The 19319-nt window shown below is 40.5% G+C and overlaps 4 protein-coding genes and 1 long non-coding RNA gene across 5 annotated transcripts; 4 read left to right on the top strand and 1 right to left on the bottom strand.

Moving 5' to 3' along the window:
* The first annotated feature begins 519 nt into the window (after positions 1–519).
* On the top strand, positions 520–1365 carry LOC104417529 (major allergen Pru ar 1). Its single transcript, XM_010028787.2, has 2 exons — positions 520–726; positions 916–1365. The coding sequence occupies exons 1-2, from the start codon at positions 543–545 to the stop codon at positions 1212–1214; spliced, it is 483 nt and encodes a 160-aa protein (XP_010027089.1). The 5' UTR covers positions 520–542; the 3' UTR covers positions 1215–1365.
* A 1562-nt stretch (positions 1366–2927) lies between these two features.
* Positions 2928–3791, top strand: LOC120287594 (major allergen Pru ar 1-like). The gene is made up of 2 exons (XM_039300475.1): positions 2928–3066; positions 3505–3791. Exons 1-2 carry the CDS (start codon positions 2928–2930, stop codon positions 3789–3791), a joined length of 426 nt encoding a protein of 141 aa, XP_039156409.1.
* Positions 3792–5518: 1727 nt separating this feature from the next.
* On the top strand, positions 5519–11958 carry LOC104415181 (major strawberry allergen Fra a 1-2). The gene is made up of 4 exons (XM_039299082.1): positions 5519–5662; positions 10901–10907; positions 11540–11575; positions 11669–11958. Exons 1-4 carry the CDS (start codon positions 5519–5521, stop codon positions 11956–11958), a joined length of 477 nt encoding a protein of 158 aa, XP_039155016.1.
* A 1398-nt stretch (positions 11959–13356) lies between these two features.
* Positions 13357–14448, top strand: LOC104415180 (major allergen Pru ar 1). Its single transcript, XM_010026431.3, has 2 exons — positions 13357–13795; positions 13913–14448. The coding sequence occupies exons 1-2, from the start codon at positions 13612–13614 to the stop codon at positions 14209–14211; spliced, it is 483 nt and encodes a 160-aa protein (XP_010024733.1). The 5' UTR covers positions 13357–13611; the 3' UTR covers positions 14212–14448.
* A 2485-nt stretch (positions 14449–16933) lies between these two features.
* Positions 16934–19043, bottom strand: LOC120287741. Its single transcript, XR_005546014.1, has 2 exons — positions 18556–19043; positions 16934–18380 (listed from the first exon to the last, which is right to left on the bottom strand). It is a non-coding gene; the product is annotated as an uncharacterized LOC120287741 (long non-coding RNA).
* Positions 19044–19319: the final 276 nt, after the last annotated feature.

Genomic DNA, 19319 nt, shown 5'->3' with positions numbered 1-19319 from the left:
CATTTTTTTCAGCCTTAGGAACCGGCTAATCCATCTTAGAAAGCTTATTTATCGATGCAAGTGGGGTCGATGAGTGCATTCTCTTTCTTTGCCAGGCCCTTCCATTCGATAATTAAGGTACATCAGCGTGGTTAAGATTTAACATGCGGGACACGAAGTTGCCATGGTAGGACGAGGAAGTAATCTTTAAGAATCCTCTCGGATTAAGTGGACTTCTCGAAAAATTTGTGCTCTTTAAGACAAAGAGATGCAACACGAATCGAATGCCGGCAAGTTTTTTTTATACACTAAACCATGGCCGCTTTGAGAATGACGCCCTATCCTGAGCAACTCGGCCATTTTTAATTTTCCTTCGAATCACGATAAAGAAAGACATCTTTGGGGCTATGGAGCCAATAGAAAAACCCCGATTCAACGACGACTTCGTCCTCTCGGACCTATAAATGGTGCCCTCCTTTGCCATTCTTTTCACACCAAGCCAACCAACCAAAGTTGATTTCATCGTTCGTGTAATTTCACTAGCGAGTCCTTAGAGATCGATCATGGGTGTGTTCACGTTCAGTGATGAGTTCACTTCTCCCATTCCTGCGGCGAGATTGTTTAAGGCCTTGATTGTGGACTCCCAGAACCTCATCCCCAAGCTCATGCCTCAAGCTATTAAGAGCATTGACGTCGTCCAAGGCGATGGAGGAGCTGGAAGCATCAGGCAAATCAATTTCGCTGAAGGTGAATCTTTCTCGAGGGTTTTCAAGTATTGATGCTGCCAATCTTGCGTAATGGAATTGCAAGTTTTCATTAAAAAAAAAAAAAAAAGCGATAAGATGACCCATCAAAAAGAAATTTTCCTAGAGATGTTATATGTCTTCCGTGATTAGTTCAAATCTAAGTAGTACGTTTGTCCCATTTCATATGTAGGTAGCCAACTCAGCTGCATGAAGAACCGAGTAGACGAGCTGAATGAAGAGACATTCACATATAAGTATGCACTGATCGAAGGTGGTCCATTGATGGAGAAGTTTGAATCTATTGCTTACGAAGTTAAGTTTGAGCCCACGCCGGACGGCGGGAGCAAGAACAAGATGACCAGCACCTACTATACCAAGGGTGATTTTGAGCTCAAAGAAGAAGAAGTCAAAGCCGGCAAAGAGAGAGCCTTAGGAATGTACAAAGCCGTCGAAGCATACCTCATCCAAAATCCCGATGCTTATGTTTAATTCCAGAAGTTCCTTCTCTCAAATAAATTTGGAAGTACCCTCGGTACTTTGTTTCTTCTATAGTAAGTGTTTGGCTTGTCTTTTGGTGATGGACATGATCGTCCTTTTGAGTGTGGATGGCAATAAGTACACATACTTTGTACCTCGTTCAAATCGGTGGATCATTAGTGATTCATCCTGGGAAAGCATTCCAGCATTTTCCTGAATACCACTTCACTTTCCCAATAATCTCATAAGAAATCTCATCTAACTTTTTCTCGACATGCTTGTTTTGCTATTTGCTTTTAACAGTTTTGCCAAATGGTGTTATGCCTCCAATCAAAGTAAACAATTAGATAGTTGTTTATTTTGAAAATATACATGCGTCTTCCTAACAAGGCCTCTGACAATATTGAAAAATTAACTAAAATGGATCAAGTTACCAAATAAGCTGAAATCAAATAATACACTTTAAGTCTCATGAATCAATTAAGTCCCAACTTATAACTATATAGTTAGCCATAACCTAGAGTACATGGTTTGAGCACATTTTGTGGGATTTAAACAAAATGGCCTTTAATTCCTTAACGGAAGATTCTCCAATGTCTAAACCATAGATGAGCAAACCACGAAGTTCGCCATAGATGTGCGAGACACTATTTTCCCCTATGTCATATTGTATATTGCTATGAGATTGCATTTGACAGAAATGATCAAAGCACGAAAATCTTCCTTGCCGTGACTATGAAGGTGTGGAGTCTTAAATCTTATGAGTACAGATATGGTGGTGACAAAAATAAATTCATTTATTTGATATATGCTTTTATTCTTAGATTTCTGAAGTATAGGAAGAAAACATAAGGTTTTTACGACCCTATGTTTATAGAGAGATGAAAAATTCTCACTTTTTTTGGCCATTTTTCCTTGAATTGATTCATTTTGCATAATGTTTCTTCAATCAGATAACACAACATGACACACAAAACATGGCCAACCAATATGATTACCGATGTGTCTACAAAGTCAAAATATGTCGCCATCAAATTTGAAAAATAAAATTAATGGCGATATTATTTTTTGTCTGTACATACAGAACCGATAGAGAAAATAAGAGATTTTGATGTTGATTTATATGAGAACTAGCATGTGCACTATGTATGGGAGAGATCGACATTCAAAAAATAAAGTAAAATCATGTTATTCTGTATAAAATGTTTGGATAATGAAAAGATATTGCTGAAAAAAAAAGCCTCAATACAAAGGACCATATGAATGCAAGTGAAAACATAAAAAGATTTATTGGAAACTTTTTAGGAACAATTTTTAACTATTGAGGTCATGTTATTTTGTCCTATCATCTAAACAGATGATGACCTTGGACGTCAAAAATGCTCTTTTTTGGATTTTAACAGCTTCTTCTCTCTCTCTCTCTCTCTCTCTCTCTCTCTCTTCCCCTTGAGAACGACGGCTTGAGTCCAATCAACTATTGAGTTTTCATGCATAATGCTGACAAAAGGCAATGCGTTGCGTGGGACTTTAGGACTAAGACAATTTGAAGAATTTTAAATAGCCATTAGAACAATCGTTGGAAAAGTGGGGACTCCTCTAGTCGCACCTACCCATATATACATCTCCTCAATATATCCCCTACACCAAGCTCAAAAATCTTCCTTAAAACTCCAGCCGCCTCCATCATAGTTTCATAATTTTGTCCAGCTAGCTACAAAGTTCTTCATGGGTGTCTTCATTTTCACAGATGTATACACATCCACCATTCCTCCCAAAAGATTGTCCAAGGCCCTAATTGTGGACTCCCAAAATCTCATTCCTAAGCTCATGCCTCAGGCCATCAACAATATTGACATCATCCAAGGCGATGGAGGGACCGGGAGTATTAAGCAAATCAATTTTGTTGAAGGGAATAATTATGAGACTTTAATATTGCTTATACTATCATTAAGGCACAATCACCCTTCTATTTAACTCCTATGCAAACTCCGTCACTATCATTTGACTTCTAGCTATCTGAAAAATCCATACGTATATATGTCATCACAAGTTTTTAGACTCCGACAATAGAGCAACTTCCACAGAAACATCAATAATATTCTTTTTCCACTGCACTAGACTTTGTTAATATTAGTTTTAAAATATATTCTAAGCATTCTTATCTGGGAATTCTAGCGTAATTATCACTCCTGTTGTTTTATTTGTGGTGTCCAACTAATTTATTAAAAAAAAATTCCTTCATCAAATCTCGTTTACTAAATTTACTAGATGTAGTTTTAATCTGTAATATTTTGAGACGTAGGTAGCCAACTTAGGAGCATGAAGAATCGAGTGGATGAACTGAATGAAGAGACATTCACATACAATTATACTATGATCGATCTGACGGAGAAATTCGAATCTATTGGATATGAAGTGAAGTTCGAGCCAACCCCGGATGGCAAGAGCAAGAACAAGATGACCAGCACCTGCTACACTAAGGGCAATTTCAAGCTTGAAGAAGAGGATATCGGGCCGGAAAAGAGAACCTTGGGAATGTATGAGGTTGTGGAAGCATACCTCCTTCAAAACCCCCATTCTTGTGCTTGATTCCTAGAAATAGATCCCTTAAATAAGTTTGGAGCAACCTTCTCCAATACTCATGGTACTTCATGTCGTCCTTTCAGAGTTTGAATGGTTAATAAGGGTAAGTACTTTGCACTTGGTAATTGTTCGTGGGTTAAATCCTGTAATGCTTCCTTCCGTGAGAGTCGCTCACAAGCGTTTCACTGGACGTAACATGAAAGGAGTTTTCGTTTGACATCACCCTACGATAAAAAGCTACTTTAATTTGGAGGTCAATAGTGGAGACAGTCTTTTTCTTTAAATGGTCACTATCCGTCCTTGTGTATGTTTATGCTGAAGAAAGCAATGAGGGGCTCGTGATATAATTATTAAATCCAATTAAGCATTGAGCTGGAGAGAGAGAAGGGAGAGAGAATACGACTCGGCCTCGTAAGCACTTGCGACATACTTACCCGGACAGGGTCGATGGGCAATGAGGAAGTCCCCCGGCCTGGCTTGAACTCTGCTTATCTGAGATATGACTTTGGGTAAAGATTTTTGTCATGCTTGGCAAAAAAAAAAAAAAAAGATTTTTGTCATGCGACGTGCCAAAACTTGGCTTGATTAGCATTCCTTTCGATAGTTCCGAATCATTCAAAAACTTGGCTTGATAAGCGTTCTATTTATTGGTTTCGAATCATCGATGATTAGACCTCGTGCCAGTAATCCAACCGATTGAGGTACACGGTTATTGATGATTATTTTAAGAAACTATTGACAGTTCCTCTAAGAAAAGACTGTACGCGATGTTAATAATTTGAGGAGCCACGAACCTAGAAGGGCTTAACAAGAATATTAGCTATTAGTTTCTGAGAATTAAGTTAAGATAACACTACAAAGGCAAAGGCTTAAGAAGAATATCATTCGGAACAGGACAAAGTCGCCAATTATAGTTTCTGCGGATGCATTTCTGAAGCCTAGACTACCTTTTAGTTTTTCCTATCCAACCCTGGACAGCGGATTCAAACATTAAATCGCCATATATTCTATTCTAGCGTGAACAAGGAAAAGATAATCGGCCGAGCTTATCCTTAGTCTTCTAGTTTGTGTGGTACAACAGTCTACAATTTAGTATTAAATCCTTTTCCACGTTGGCAATTTGGCAGGAGATGGATTTCTAGGCATGTAAGTCTGTGCTGTATAGGACGTCGCTATGATTTTGTTAAGGTAATCGAACAATTCAGCTGAAAAAAAAAAAAAAAAAAAGTTTGAAAGCTATCTTCCGGATTTGAATAAAGGCATATGCGAGATACAGTAAATAGGAGAAGTTGCAGTTAGCACGAAAGGGGTCTAGTTCATGTGCTTGGACTGGATCAAGCGTGGACTACATTATTTAGATTCGTAGTTTTGTTCGGTTGCCAATGTATTACTTAGAACAACGAGGGCAATGAACATGAGAACTACTCCCTTTGGATTCTAGTGCTCTCTCTTTAATCTCTCTGTCCTAGACAGTGAAAGCCTAATCCAGCTAGTGAGCTCATGGCAATTTTTCGTGCAAAACATGACAAAAAGTAGAATGGTTTGGTGCTTTGCCAGCTTCGCAATTCTAGAATTCATCAACCAATGCGATACATTTCGGAAAAATGAGGACTCTCCACCCTATAAATGTGTCTTGCTCTCGTCTCTTCCATCCCAAGCTCACAAACCTCCTGAACTCCACTCTCTTTGATTGTATTGTTCATCTCTCTCTAGATAGCAATCTAAAAGATATCATGGGTGTGTTCACTTTCATAAATGAATACACTTCCCCAATTCCTGCAGCACGGTTGTTCAAGGCCCTAGTTTTGGACTCGCATAACCTAATTCCCAAACTCATGCCTCAAGCTATTAAGAGTATTGACATTATCCAAGGCGATGTGTTAAGATCATATATCAACAGAGAGCAAATGATGCTGCTGAGACTGCTGAAGTTAGAACAGAGGATGTTGCGAAGGCTGATAAAGCAAGAAGAAAAGAAGTAACGTGGATCGATATCGGTGGAAATGAACGGCTAAGATAAAGAGTAATGAAGTTTGTGATCAACGATGGAAAATCTGTCAAAGAGGATAAACAGGGATTGCGGATTACCTCTATGAAGATATATGAAGTCGTCGGTCAGTTATAAAGTCAAAACAGAAGTTAGTTGTTTCTGTTAGTCTTCACCTTCCTAAATGAGGAAGGTATATAGCTTCGCAGAGATAGAGAGAGAGTAGTTGGGAAAAAGTCATTTTTTGATATGTTCATTCTTCCTCTCGATCACTACAGAGAGATACAGAGAAAGATAGATGAGAGTATGGATTCAATATAGAGATGTTTTCTTTTCAATTGATGTAAAAGATCTTGAAGTACATTGTGATCAAGTACAAAAGAGGATATACAAAGTTCTTCATTGATCAATCTCAATCTCTACATCTATATCTTCATATTCCTGCATTCTTCAATTCTTCTGTACCAGAAGCTTCTGCATTGTTGATTCTTCTGTATGAATGCATCATCTTCACATGGTATCAGAGCTGGACGATCATTTCAGCCAAAAAGGATTCATTCAGTAGCTACTTGTTTGATCGAGGAAGAAGGATCTTAAGCTATACAGATTATTGTATCACGGTAACTCAGTTAGTTGTTCATAAACGAAATTGCTATCCTAGTTTTTCCATAGTTGAAAGAATACAGCAATGGCAGTAAGAGCATCGAAGTATCCCTTCCCTATACATGTGAATATTTCTAACTTTGTCACCATAAAACTTGCCGAAGACAATTTTCTTTTATGGCAAGCTCAGATCTATAGGTTTCTGAAAAGCCAAGAACTCTTTGGCTTTGTTAATGGTGATATTACACCACCTACTCGAATGCTGCAGAATGTAGTTGAAAGAGATGAAGCTGAGGCTATAAATCCATAATATACTGACTGGATAAAAACAAATCAGCTAGTATCCTCATGGATAAGCGGAGCTGTATTTGAGAATATACTAAGCTTAATAATTGGCTTAGAAACATCTTATGAAGTGTGGCAGACACTCTTGAATCGATTCACACAAAAATCAGCAGCAAGAGAGTTTGAGTTGAGGGGGAAACTCCAAGGCTGTCAAAAACATGATCGAGATCTTCCAGTCTATCTTCGAGAATACAAGTCAATATGTGATCAGTTAAATGCTATCGGGAAACCGGTGGATGATATAACCAAGTTGTTTGGTGTATTGGAAGGGTTAGGAGTTGAGTATGAAAATTTTCGAACAACAATATACTGTCTAAAACCTCAACGTGAGTATGATGAGGTAATTGCACAATTAGAAAGGTTCGAGTCAAGAATGCAGAACTACTCTAGAACGCAATTTAACCCCAATATGGCTTACTTTGGGCAAAGATATTCTCAAGCACAGTTCAAAGAAACTACTGATGGAGGGTATATTCCTCAAGATTTAAGCTTTGCTGCTCAAAGAGGTAATTACAGAAGAGGCCGCAGTTATGGAAGAGGACGCTCTCTTAATAACAGAGGCCGTTGATTCAGATACCCTGGAGACAACTCAGGTTACAGGTTTAACAATGTCAGCTATATGCAAGAGAATCAGAGAACCAAACCTTATTACAGTTCCTCTGAACCTGCTTTCACCTCTGGATTTCGTCCCTATGCTGGTCCATCACAAAGATACCAAGAAATAAAATCTTATCCTTCCAATCTAACTTTTCCCAAGAATGTGCAAGATGAGAAGCCAATTAACAACATAAAATTAGAATGTCAAATCTGCAAGAAACCAGGCCATGATGCTTTGCACTGCTGGTACAGATTTGATAACTCGTATCAAGCTGAGGAGATACCAACAGCTTTAGCAACTATACATCTTGAGGAAGCCAAAGGCAGCGAGTGGTATCCAGATACTGGTGCAACTGCACACATTACAGCTAATCCTGGTATGCTTCAAAACTCTTCTGAATACACTAGATATGACACTGTCATGATTGGTGATGGATCACACTTGTCAATTACACATACTGGTAACACATTGTTGCATACTGAAGAAAGTTTATTGCCTCTGAATGATGTTCTAATTGTCCCTGATATAAAGAAAAATCTGTTATCAGTGTCCAAATTAACAGATGATTACCCATGCTCATTTGTCTTTGACAAATTTGGTGTATATGTAAAGGACAATTGGACCAACACAACCTTGCTGCTCGAAAGGAAAACTAAAGGTCTATATCAAGTGAATTTACAAACAACACAAGCCTTTCTAGCTCAGAGACATAGAGCAGTAGAAGAGGACACATGGCATCAAAGACTAGCACACACCAATCTGCATATCTTGAAGTATTTGCAGAATCAAAAACCCATTCAATGTAGCAGTAAGATGTTGAGTGTTTGTAGTAGTTGTCAAACTTCTAAGAATGCAGCTTTACCATTTCCATCCTCTGAATCTATAACAACCATGCCCCTGCAGAAAATCCACTGTGATATATGGGGGCCATCACCTGTGACTTCATTTCAAAGTTTCAAATACTATGTTCTGTTTGTGGATAATTTCTCTCGATATAGTTGGATATATCCATTAAAATTGAAGTCGACTTCTATAAGATCTTTGTTATGTTTCAAAAGCAAGTAGAAAACCAATTTGAGTCAAAATCAAGGTCTTTCGGTGTGATGGAGGAGGAGAATTTCTTAGCCACGGGTTTCAAGCTCATTTGCAAGACTGTGGTATAAAACAAAAATCTCTCTTGTCCCTATACACTGCATTTAACGGGATATCTGAGAGGAAGCATCGGCATATTGTTGAATTAGGTCTTGCCATGTTATATCATAGCAGAGTTCCACTGAAGTATTGGGTTGATGCTTTTATTACAGCTAACTATGTCATCAATCTTCTTTCAACACCGAGATTGGACATGCAATCACCACATAGAACACTATATCACCAAGAGCCAACCTATGATCACCTCAGAGTATTTGGTTGTGCCTGTTATCCATGTTTACGACCCTATGCTCAGCATAAGTTTGATCCAAGATCTCTCACCTGTGTATTCATTGGTTATAGTGACCATCATAAAGGCTACAGATGTCTTGTGCCTTCAACAGGTTGAATATATATCAGTAGAAGTGTAAAGTTTGATGAGAAGTTTTTCCCATTCACTAAGTTGTGCTTGACAAAGTATGCACCTCTTACAACATTATACCAGATATGGGCAGAAGAAGTTCAGTTAACAGAGTCAGCAAATAGAGAAACAGTCTCTAATATACCTTATACTGGTTCTCATACATGTGCAGCTCATCTGCAACTCGATAAAGACAATATTGTCATCAACTCTCAAAGTACTCAACAGAACTTTATTCCCTATACTGATCAATCGAGACAGGTCATTTCCACAATGGTTACATATAATGCAGAAACTTCACCTGTACAGAACCAAGACATATCTGATGCTGATACACCACTATCCAATAGTACAAGCAGTGGATCTGATCAAGCCACTTCTCACACAACTCAAGGGATTCCTTCTAATCATTCAATACAGACATGATCAAAGTCTGGAATTGTCAAACCGAATCCCAGGTATGCATGTCTTGCTGTCTATAAGGTACCTTCTGAACCAAAGACAATTAAATCTGCATTAGCACATAAAGGTTGGCATAAAGCAATGACAGAAGAAATGGAGGCATTATATCAAAACAAAACCTGGGACTTAGTTCCTCAAGCTGAACATATGAATATAATTGCCTGCAAGTGGGTCTTCAAAACAAAACTTGCATCTGATGGTAGTCTTGATAGATTGAAAGCACGTTTAGTTGCTAAGGGATTCCATCAAGAAGAAGGCATAGATTTCACAGAGACCTTTAGTCCAGTAATCAAGCATGCCACAATCAGAATTGTTCTGTCTATAGCAAAGATGAGACAGTGGCCTATACATCAACTTGATGTTAAAAACACATTTTTACATGGCACTCTTAATGAAACAGTCTACATGGAGCAGCCTCCTGGTTTTCAAGATCCACAGAGAGCAGATGATGTGTGTTTACTCAAGAAATCACTCTATGGTCTTCGACAAGCTCCTCGAGCATGGTTTGATAAGTTCAGTGATTTTCTACTCGAATATGGATTCTTTTGCAGCTCGACAGATCCATCTTTATTCATATATCATCATCAACAGCATACTATTCTTCTGCTTTTGTATGTTGATGACATTGTCTTAACTGGCAGTTCTTTTCAAATATTTTCTGTTCTTATTCAGTCTCTTAGCCTCAAATTTCACATGAAAGATCTTGGTCCTCTGCATTATTTTCTTGGCATTGAAGTCAAACAAAATTTAGATCATTTGTTTCTATGTCAAACAAAATATGCTAGTGATCTTCTCACTCGAGCTTACATGTCCGAATGTAAACCAATTGCTACTCCTCGTCCCTAAAGCCAATTATTATGCAACAAGACTCGTTTCTCGACCAATCCTACTGAATATCGTAGCTTGGTAGGTGCTCTTCAATATCTAACTTTGACTCGACCTGACATAGCCTATGCTACCAACCTACTGTGTCAGAAATTACAGACACCAACTGTGGCAGATCTTGCTCGACTTAAAAGGGTGCTGAGATACATCAAAGGCACCATCAATCTTGGTTTATTCATTCACTCACAGAGTTCTTCACATCTGTATGGTTTTTCAGATGCAGATTGGGCAGGGTGTACAGAAACACGAAGATCAACTACAGGATTTTGTACTTACATTGGTTCCAATCTTATCTCTTGGGCAGCCAAGAAGCAATCCACAGTCAGCAGGTCCTCTACAGAAGCCGAGTACCGAGCACTTGCTTTAACTTCTGCAAAACTCACTTGGATCAGCTTTGTCTTACGAGACATAGGCTGTGCTCTCCATTCTCCTACACATCTATTTTGTGACAATAAATCAACTATAGCTCTCACTGCTAATCCTATATTACATGCTCGAACAAAGCATATTGAAGTCGACTTTCACTTTGTTAGAGAAAAAGTCTCTTCAGGATCACTCACTGTTCGGTATGTCCCAAGCAATTTCCAAATTGCTGACATTTTCACAAAATCTCTCTCACACTTTACACATTGCCAACTCCGCACTAAATTGGGACTTGGTTCTCCACCTACTCCCAATTTGAGGGGGAATGTTAAGATCATATATCAACAGAGAGCAGATGATGCTGCTGAGACTGCTGAAGTTAGAACAGAGGATGCTGCGAAGGCTGATAAAGCAAGAAGAAAAGAAGTAACTGTGACTGATATCAGTGGAAATGAACGGCTAAGATAAAGAGTAATGAAGTTTGTGATCAACGATGGAAAATCTGTCAAAGAGGATAAACAGGGATTGCGGATTACCTTTATGAAGATATATGAAGTCGTCGGTCAGTTATAAAGTCAAAACAGAAGTTAGTTGTTTCTGTTAGTCTTTACCTTCCTAAATGAGGAAGGTATATAGCTTTCACAGAGATAGAGAGAGAGTAGTTGGGAAAAAGTCATTTTTTGATATGTTCATTCTTCCTCTCGGTCACTACAGAGAGATACAGAGAAAGATAGATGAGAGTATGGATTCAATATAGAGATGTTTTCTTTTCAATTGATGTAAAAGATCTTGAAGTACATTGTGATCAAGTACAGAAGAGGATATACAGAGTTCTTCATTGATCAATCTCAATCTCTACATCTATATCTTCCTATTCCTGCGTTCTTCAATTCTTCTGTACCAAAAGCTTCTACATTGTTGATTCTTCTATATGAATGCATCATCTTCACACGATGGAGGGGTTGGAACCATCAAGCAGATCAACTTCATTGAAGGCAATTATACACATGTGCTATTTTTTTTTTCTAGCCTAACATATATTATGGCATATAAAAGTATACTATGATATGATCTCCTATTGTATATAGGTAGCCAGCTTGGCAGCATGAAGAATCGTGTGGATGAGATAAACGAAGAGACATTCACGTACAAGTATACCATGATCGATCTAAATGAGAAGTTTGAATCTATTGCTTACAAAATCAAATTCGAGCCGACATCAGAAGGTGGGAGCAAGAACAAGATGACGAGCACGTATTATACAAAGGGCAACATCGAGCTTAAAGAAGAGGACGTTAAGGAGGGCAAAGAGAGAGCTCTAGGAATGTACAAGGTTGCCGAAGCATACCTCCTCCAAAACCCCGACACTTATGCTTGAAAATTTCGAATGCTCTCTCAAAAATAAATCTAAGAAATCTCATCAATAATTACTCGGGATATTTTCTACTTTCCATTAGAAGTATTCGGGTTGCTTTACTTCTTCTTTTGTGGCTGTGAACGTCCCTTAAATTTGGATGGCAATAAAGATACCTACTTTTTAACTTGAATTCAAGCGAGTCATGTGATTGGCCTGTGAGAGGAACTATTTGCAATGTTGATAGCTGCAATGAGCGACCTATAACAAGTGATTTCATGAAATGAGTGGAGCCAACATTAAGGCTTGAGCTCTTGGCCCATTGAGGATTGGGCGTGAACTTGTCCTATAACGAGTGCTTTCATGAAATGGCCCATGGAGTCTCACGCATAAATACCGCTGAAAATATCTTTGATATGCACCATCCTTTGAGCTACATCCTGGATCGAATTTCATGGGCTGTTTTCATTACTGAGTGCTGAGTGCAGCGAAGATGAGAGAGGATGGATGTGTACATTGCACTTATTGCCAGAAGCCCACTCAAGAGCACGTGAGATAAGCCAAGAGCTTAAAGAACTCGACGCTCCAATTCCAAAATGAAAAATCTTAGGGAACCGTGGGATCATGTTACAAGCCGTTCGACTCGTCCATGTGTGGTCGTTGTGCGATTTCGATTCACTTTAATCCTTCAAACGCTTGTGCCCATCTCTCAAGGGTTTCGTCCTTCGACTATGGGCTTGTTACATGGTCCGCAGTTCCTAAAGTTGACCCTTTTGAAACTAGCATGTTAGGCTCTGAACTGTTAGCACATGCTAGAAAGCAACAAAATTGGGATAGGGTACTCATATTATTAAATAGATGTTGCAAGTATATATCGATGGCCTCTGATTTGATTCGAGCTCGAACCATGAAAAATTTACTGCTCTTTAATAGAAAGGTTCAGGAATGTCCGCCAACTTAATTTCTCAAAATACCATGATCTCCCCAAATTCTGAAGGCCTCTTTCTTCCCCCCGCCCCAAACTTCTGTTCATTGCCATAGAGATAGAGAAATATGGTCTGAATCTTTTTATCCATACAACCGGTCAACACACCGATCGCAATGGAGGAAGTACGTAATTTGTAAGTCGGTGGTCGATTCAATCTAGTAAACTGGTGACTAATCAAGATCATGCGCGAGTCTCACGCCAAGGGACGAGAGATGTGACACTGATTTTGGATCATTTCTTTCTTCGGTGACCCAGACCACCGTAGTCACCGTTAAGCAATCAATACAAAAGAGAAAAAAAACCTAACTTTTGATGCAATTCACGCCCCGTCGTCCAAGAAATGTGATTGCTCAGCAACCAGGTACCTTCCAATATGCCCCACACTTGAACGTGGAAGCTTCTTTTTCTTCTCTCTGTCGAGCAGTCTTCCAAAGAAAAAAGTCAGAGTTCGAGAATAGAACAATCTAATGCCGCGTTGAATTGGTCAACGATTTGCACAGACATAAGGTTCAGATCTTTTTATATTCCCCCTTCGTCCATTGGAGAACACCAACAGGGTCGATCCAATCCCATATCACTGCAAAAAACCAGCATCCTCCATTCTTCCCATTTTCATCTCCAATCCGAATTCCTCCACCTAAGTTCGCTAGATCCGTTGAAGTTCTCTCCGTGTCGAATTTTCAGCTAACATGGGCATAACTCGATACCACCACACGTTCCGGGCGCAGGTGACCCCGGCCAGGATGTTCAAGGCCTTGATCCTCGACTCGCACAACCTCTGTCCCAAGCTCATGTTCTCGTCCATCAAGAACATCGAGTTCATCGAAGGAGATGGTGAGGTCGGGAGCGTCAAGCAGGTCAACTTCACCGAAGGTGAGAACGGAAGACAGTATCTTGATTCATGTTGTACTTCTTTTCTCAAGCTAGATATCAGAAATTTGAATTCTTGAGGTGTAACGAGGAACCGGGTTTTTCCTTCCGAATCCACAGCCAGTCCGTTGAGGTACATGAAGCACCGGATCGACGCGCTCGACAAGGACAAGCTCACCTGCAAGTACACCCTGATCGAGGCCGAACCGCTGATGGAGAAGCTCGAGTACGTGACCTACGAGGTCAAGTTCGAGCCGTTCGGCTTCACCGGGTGCATCTGCAAGCTGAGCAGCGAGTACAAAGCCAAGGAGGGGATAGAGATCAAGGAGGCGGACATAGAGCATGGGAAGGACAGGGCGATTGGGATGTATGAAGTTGTGGAGGCCTATCTCATGGCACACCCACATGCCTACGCTTGAAAAAAGATCGGATTTTTTGTTTTCTCCCCTTTGTTTGTTCAGGAAGCATGACATAAAATGGTCTCTTTCTGAGCAGTTCTTTAAGCAGATCTGGGTTTGTTTGTTCATCGATGGTGTTCTTGTTCATGAGGAGAACTCGGAGTTGCCGTGTGAACTGAGGTTTGATGAATCTGGGTTCAGTATAATAAGTCATCTGACCACGAATTTTCTCTGCAATTACTCAAGTTTTCATCAAAAGAAGCATTTTTTTCTACGCATTCTAGACAGAGACAGAGAGAGAGAGAGAGTGCCGTGGAACGGAAGATGCTGGCGGCTGTGTTATTGGTGGTTGGAGTTTCATTTCGTTATTAATTACACGATACTTTTTTGGGGCGAGTTCCTTTAGCACAAATATCATGTGACCATTTTCAAGAATTAGATGGCGATGGACCTAACGAGTCTGTGTTTTCTTAAATTATAAAGATTCCCAGTCACAAGCAGCTCCACCAAAATTCGAGTTAGGCAAAAATACACCCAATTAGTTTATTCGAACCCCGCCTCCAATAAAGAAAAACCCAAATGCTTATATTGAAAAGAAGTCTCTGTTTTCCCCTCCTTTGAGGCTGGTCTTCTAGTCTGATTTGGCAGTTTTGACTGAGATGGCTTGCCATTATTGACTCAACACCCCAATTCTTTAAATTAATGAAGAAGAAACGTATGCCAACCATTTGTCAAGTTTAGTACAGGTTTTGGGTTGAATTTGAGTCTGGGTCCGTTCTTCTTCTGCTGGCAAAAACCAAGTACCTTACACAGATGGTTTTACCTAGCATCAGCATCAGCTATATATTCTTACAGCTTCAAGTTCCAATTCTAATCCATTGCAGACGAGGACTATATTGGTAATTCGGAATGCTCTTGTAGGACGGTTCTCTTCAGTAGAAAAGTTTAAACTCTGTGAACGCGCCTTTGAAATTTTTCATACCCTCACATTTCTCAAGAAATGCCACTTCAGTCAATAGCACTACACACAAAGTGGGGAGTGATTATGGAGATAAAAAGACAGATCGTTGGCCTTCAAGTCATGTTGATTACTTCATGTAGGTGTCATGCAGCATCCGCCGGTAGTATGATTCGGCGAGATGCTTCCTGGGCAAAGATTGAATCTTTGACTCTGAGATCAGTATGAAGCTGCTGTCAATGACAGCTCCACGTCCACATTTGGGATTATGAAAACTTAGACCTGCTGATGACATGTAGAAGTCTGTATACATCGAGGAAACTGCTTGCATATGCATCTACAGACGAGAACACTCTGCTCCAAATATCACTCAGTCTTGACATTTCTGCACATAACGCAGCATCTGTGCCAAAAAGCTGATATTTAATCTCAGAACTGTGAACTGTTGAAGTGAATGTAAGCAGTTTAATGGAGTATCCTGTGGCAAAAAAGTTAGTCTACAAGCCATGTTTGCAACTTGAATTAAGATTAAGCTCCTCAACGAGCTGAGGAAAACATCTTGGCCTGTTCAATCCCATCAAACCTTCAGGGTGAATAGAACCACCGGATTCCTTTGCCTTTTTTGACATTTTCCTTGTCCAAGATTCCGTGAGACCACAAATCCATGATCGAAGTTGTCCCCCACCTGTATATTTCACAAAATTTCCCGAACAGAAACCACAGGTAATAGTAATGACCACCCTCCAGTGTGGCCTTTCTTTTTAGTGAAGCACACAGGTCCAAGCAATCATAAGGGAATCACCATTCATTCAATGTAGACCAGGGAAAATATTCTTCCCATTCTCAGTCAAAGGTGTTCCCAGTAAAAGGGTTGGAGTATGATTACTGTCTTTTAAATTAGAGTATACCCAAATTGATACAGAGACTCCCCCCGCACTAGGCTCTCCATCTACGTTCCATTGTCTTTCTCGATGAAACAATACGAAAACACTAACTGAAAATGCTCATCCTCCTGGCTCCTCAACAATCTCTAGTTGGCTATAAGTCCCACATTTACCTATTATCAAGTAAATTCTGGTCTGTAAGGGCTATTGTTCCTTTCAGATTGATAGTATCACCAACTAGGCCAAAATAGCTCAATGCCTCTCATACATCAGGTGAAATCAGCAGTTCCACAACACAATGGGTTTAGCCTAGACCCGATGATCTAGTGTCCTGAATTTTCTGGTTCGTGTGGTGCAGGAAGTTCATGGACCAGCGACGCTTCTTTTTTCCAAACACTAGGGCTTTCAGTACCAGCTGGAGAATCTAAACTTCTGACCCGCGCTGAACTTTATGGCAAAAATGAAAGATGGCTTTGCGCATCACAAACCTTCTTAAGAACGCATTAAAGACGTGTTCCATTTCTTGTCGCTATCAATATGGGGCATGATATGAGCTTTTCTTGAGACGCAAGGATTCCCTGAGGGTGCATGTCCATGATGCTTGAGAAAAGCCGCTTTCATCTCCTTTGACTGATGAAACCATACGCATGTCGCTGATCTATCTTCTGCAATCCGCACCCACGCTTTAATCCTTTCCTTCTTTTTCGCTTATCTTATTATTTATCGCTGGTCGGTTCTGGATATCCTTAGTGCACTCACCACCACACCCCCTCTCTCCCCAATCAATTTTAGATAGCCATCCATCTTTAAAAAGCAAATTCTCTTTAGCTCAACATTGCAGGTTGCAAACAAAAACTGGCCCTTTCTTTCAACATTTGATAAGGACATGGAAGAAAGAGAGGACACAAGCAATATTGATTTCCCTCACGCTCCCAGAAAAGAGATTCCTTACATGTCCCACACACTTTTTCCTTTCATATATTCCCTTCTAAGTGCACAAAATAAATGCCATCTATTCTGATTCTCTCTTTACACATGCTCATTCACCTCCTCTTCTCCAATCTCCTCATATTGTTCATCATTCCAGGCTTTGCCTCATGATTCCAGAACTGGAGGTATTGATGCTTCAGGGCTCCATTCCCTCAACTCACCTGCTCTTTCTTTCCCCTTTGGGGAAAAAGCCTTGATTTTGTTAAGCATTGTGTTTGTGCTCTCTAATGATGCCAGTCCTTTTCATTCATGTCTGCACAGAAGCCTCAGGTCACGGAGATACATGTCCGGATGGACTGCAACGGCTGCGTACAGAAGATCAAGAAGGCGCTGCATGGCATTAATGGTAAGCAGAATCAAGAATTACTAAATCATCAGTATCAGTATCCTTTTTCTTCATTTCTCCATTCATTTTTTCATCTGAATTTTGTTCCTAGTGAAGGAGTTTGCTTTACTTTGCTTTGCTGTGAAAATTTCAGGTATATATGATCTCTACATTGATCTGCCACAACAGAAATTGACAGTTGTTGGTTGGGCTGATCCTGAAAGGATTGTCAAAGCCATTAGGAAGACCAGAAAAACTGCCACCATCTGTTCACATACGGAGCCGTCGTCAGACCAACCTTCTCAGCCCACAGAACAAGCCCCCAGCGGCAGTGCCCCACCGCCTGCGGAGGCAGCAAACCCTCCCCAACCTGAGGCCCCGCCTTCAGAACCACCAAAGGAACCTCCGCCTCAGGAAAATCCTACACTGCCGCCACCGCCGCCACCTCAGCAAACAGAAAATCCACAGCCAGAAGCAAACCCACCTCCAGCCACTCCCGCTGCCGCCAACCCACAGGAAGGCCAACCACCTCCGCAAGAAAACCAGCCACCACAACCCTCCATGCCTAAGGACTCGGGCGAGGTTCGCGTAATATACCACCAACCCCCAGACTACGGTTGCAGATCATACAGCTACAACCGCGGCTACAACAGCCACTACTACAAGTACCCGAGCAGCAGCAACCACCAACCATTCCAACACGAGCCGCCACCGCCGCCGCCGCCGCCTCAGCCAGTCCACGTGACTCACAGCTACAGCACATACAAGCCGTCGCCTTATGTCACCGAATACGAGTATGTGAGATCACCGCTGACGCCGCCACCACCACAATATGACTACAGTCAATACCGGAGCATAGATCACTATGGGGAGGCGTACCCAAGCAGCTATGCTGGCGCCGCAGGGAGCGGAAACATCACTTCCGTTTTCAGCGACGAGAACCCGAATGCATGCAGAGTGATGTGAGAGGATTCTCTTGAGGGAGGTTGGCACGATCAAGCAACCGCAAAAAGACCATTCCTGGCCTTGGACTCTAAAGATGGCGTGGCAAAAGAAAAGAGGTTAATCTAAAATAGGAATAATTTTGCATAACAATAAGAATTCTAGTGGCCGACGTGTTTTGTTGGATTAGCATTCGAGGAAAAGAATGAGATTCCAAGCTTGTAAGTGCAGGAAGAATCGGACATATATAATGAGAAAGCTAAAACCTGAAACTTGAAAGTCCAAATCCAATGCCATAACCATCTCCTTTTTCCTGGAGAAAGAATCTGATAAAGTTCCTGTTATTCCAGTGGGCACGCATACTTCCTTGGACTTCCATTTCTGCTAAACATAGGCAAAAACTTCACGCGAGAAAATACGTGGAAAACCCGGAATCGTGCATGGTGGTGCCGTGCTCATCCTCCTCGGACCCTTCGAAAATCAATGCGCCAGGCGATTTGACAGCCGGTGAAGGACCACCGCCTGGCGGTCCGGTGCTTCTGTCTGCAGCAATGATCGACTCATTAATTTGAAAAATATAAACTGCTGTCGACTGCTTGATAAGCATTCTTAATGTAGAATAGAAAAGATAGAGCCAGCGTGCACAGAACGAGAATGATATCGACAGAGGAATCGCCGGGTATTCTGCTCACTGTCCATGTATACAGAAGAAGGTTTCTATATACTTTGTATCAAGATCTGACCAAAGATGATCCTAACTATTCTGCTCACCTTCTCTTTTTCTTTGGAGACCATGAATTCACCGAACTTTTGATTTGTTCAATATAATTCATGAACTTTAATTCAAACATAGCATGGTCCCTGAACTTTCTAATTTGTTTAATGTGGTCCATAAACTTTAACCTAATATACAATATGATCTTTGAACTTTCGGTATACGTTCAATGTGGTCCGTAGGTCATATAAAAATGTTTGATATTGCGTTCCATTAATTCAAGATTGAAAAAAAATTAAATATTTTCATATAATC

The sequence above is a fragment of the Eucalyptus grandis genome, chromosome 8, assembly GCF_016545825.1.
Source record: "Eucalyptus grandis isolate ANBG69807.140 chromosome 8, ASM1654582v1, whole genome shotgun sequence".
NCBI classification, from domain to species: Eukaryota; Viridiplantae; Streptophyta; class Magnoliopsida; order Myrtales; family Myrtaceae; genus Eucalyptus; species Eucalyptus grandis.
This window is presented reverse-complemented; position numbering and strand designations above follow the sequence as displayed.

Bases quoted from the DNA above. Each gene is read 5' to 3' on its own strand.
- LOC104417529 (XM_010028787.2), top strand. From the start codon at position 543: ATGGGTGTGTTCACGTTCAGTGATGAGTTCACTTCTCCCATTCCTGCG. The intron at 727-915 runs GTGAATCTTTCT...TTTCATATGTAG, and splicing joins GCAAATCAATTTCGCTGAAG to GTAGCCAACTCAGCTGCATG.
- LOC120287594 (XM_039300475.1), top strand. From the start codon at position 2,928: ATGGGTGTCTTCATTTTCACAGATGTATACACATCCACCATTCCTCCC. The intron at 3,067-3,504 runs GCGATGGAGGGA...TTTGAGACGTAG, and splicing joins CAATATTGACATCATCCAAG to GTAGCCAACTTAGGAGCATG.
- LOC104415181 (XM_039299082.1), top strand. From the start codon at position 5,519: ATGGGTGTGTTCACTTTCATAAATGAATACACTTCCCCAATTCCTGCA. The intron at 11,576-11,668 runs GCAATTATACAC...TATTGTATATAG, and splicing joins GCAGATCAACTTCATTGAAG to GTAGCCAGCTTGGCAGCATG.
- LOC104415180 (XM_010026431.3), top strand. From the start codon at position 13,612: ATGGGCATAACTCGATACCACCACACGTTCCGGGCGCAGGTGACCCCG. The intron at 13,796-13,912 runs GTGAGAACGGAA...CCGAATCCACAG, and splicing joins GCAGGTCAACTTCACCGAAG to CCAGTCCGTTGAGGTACATG.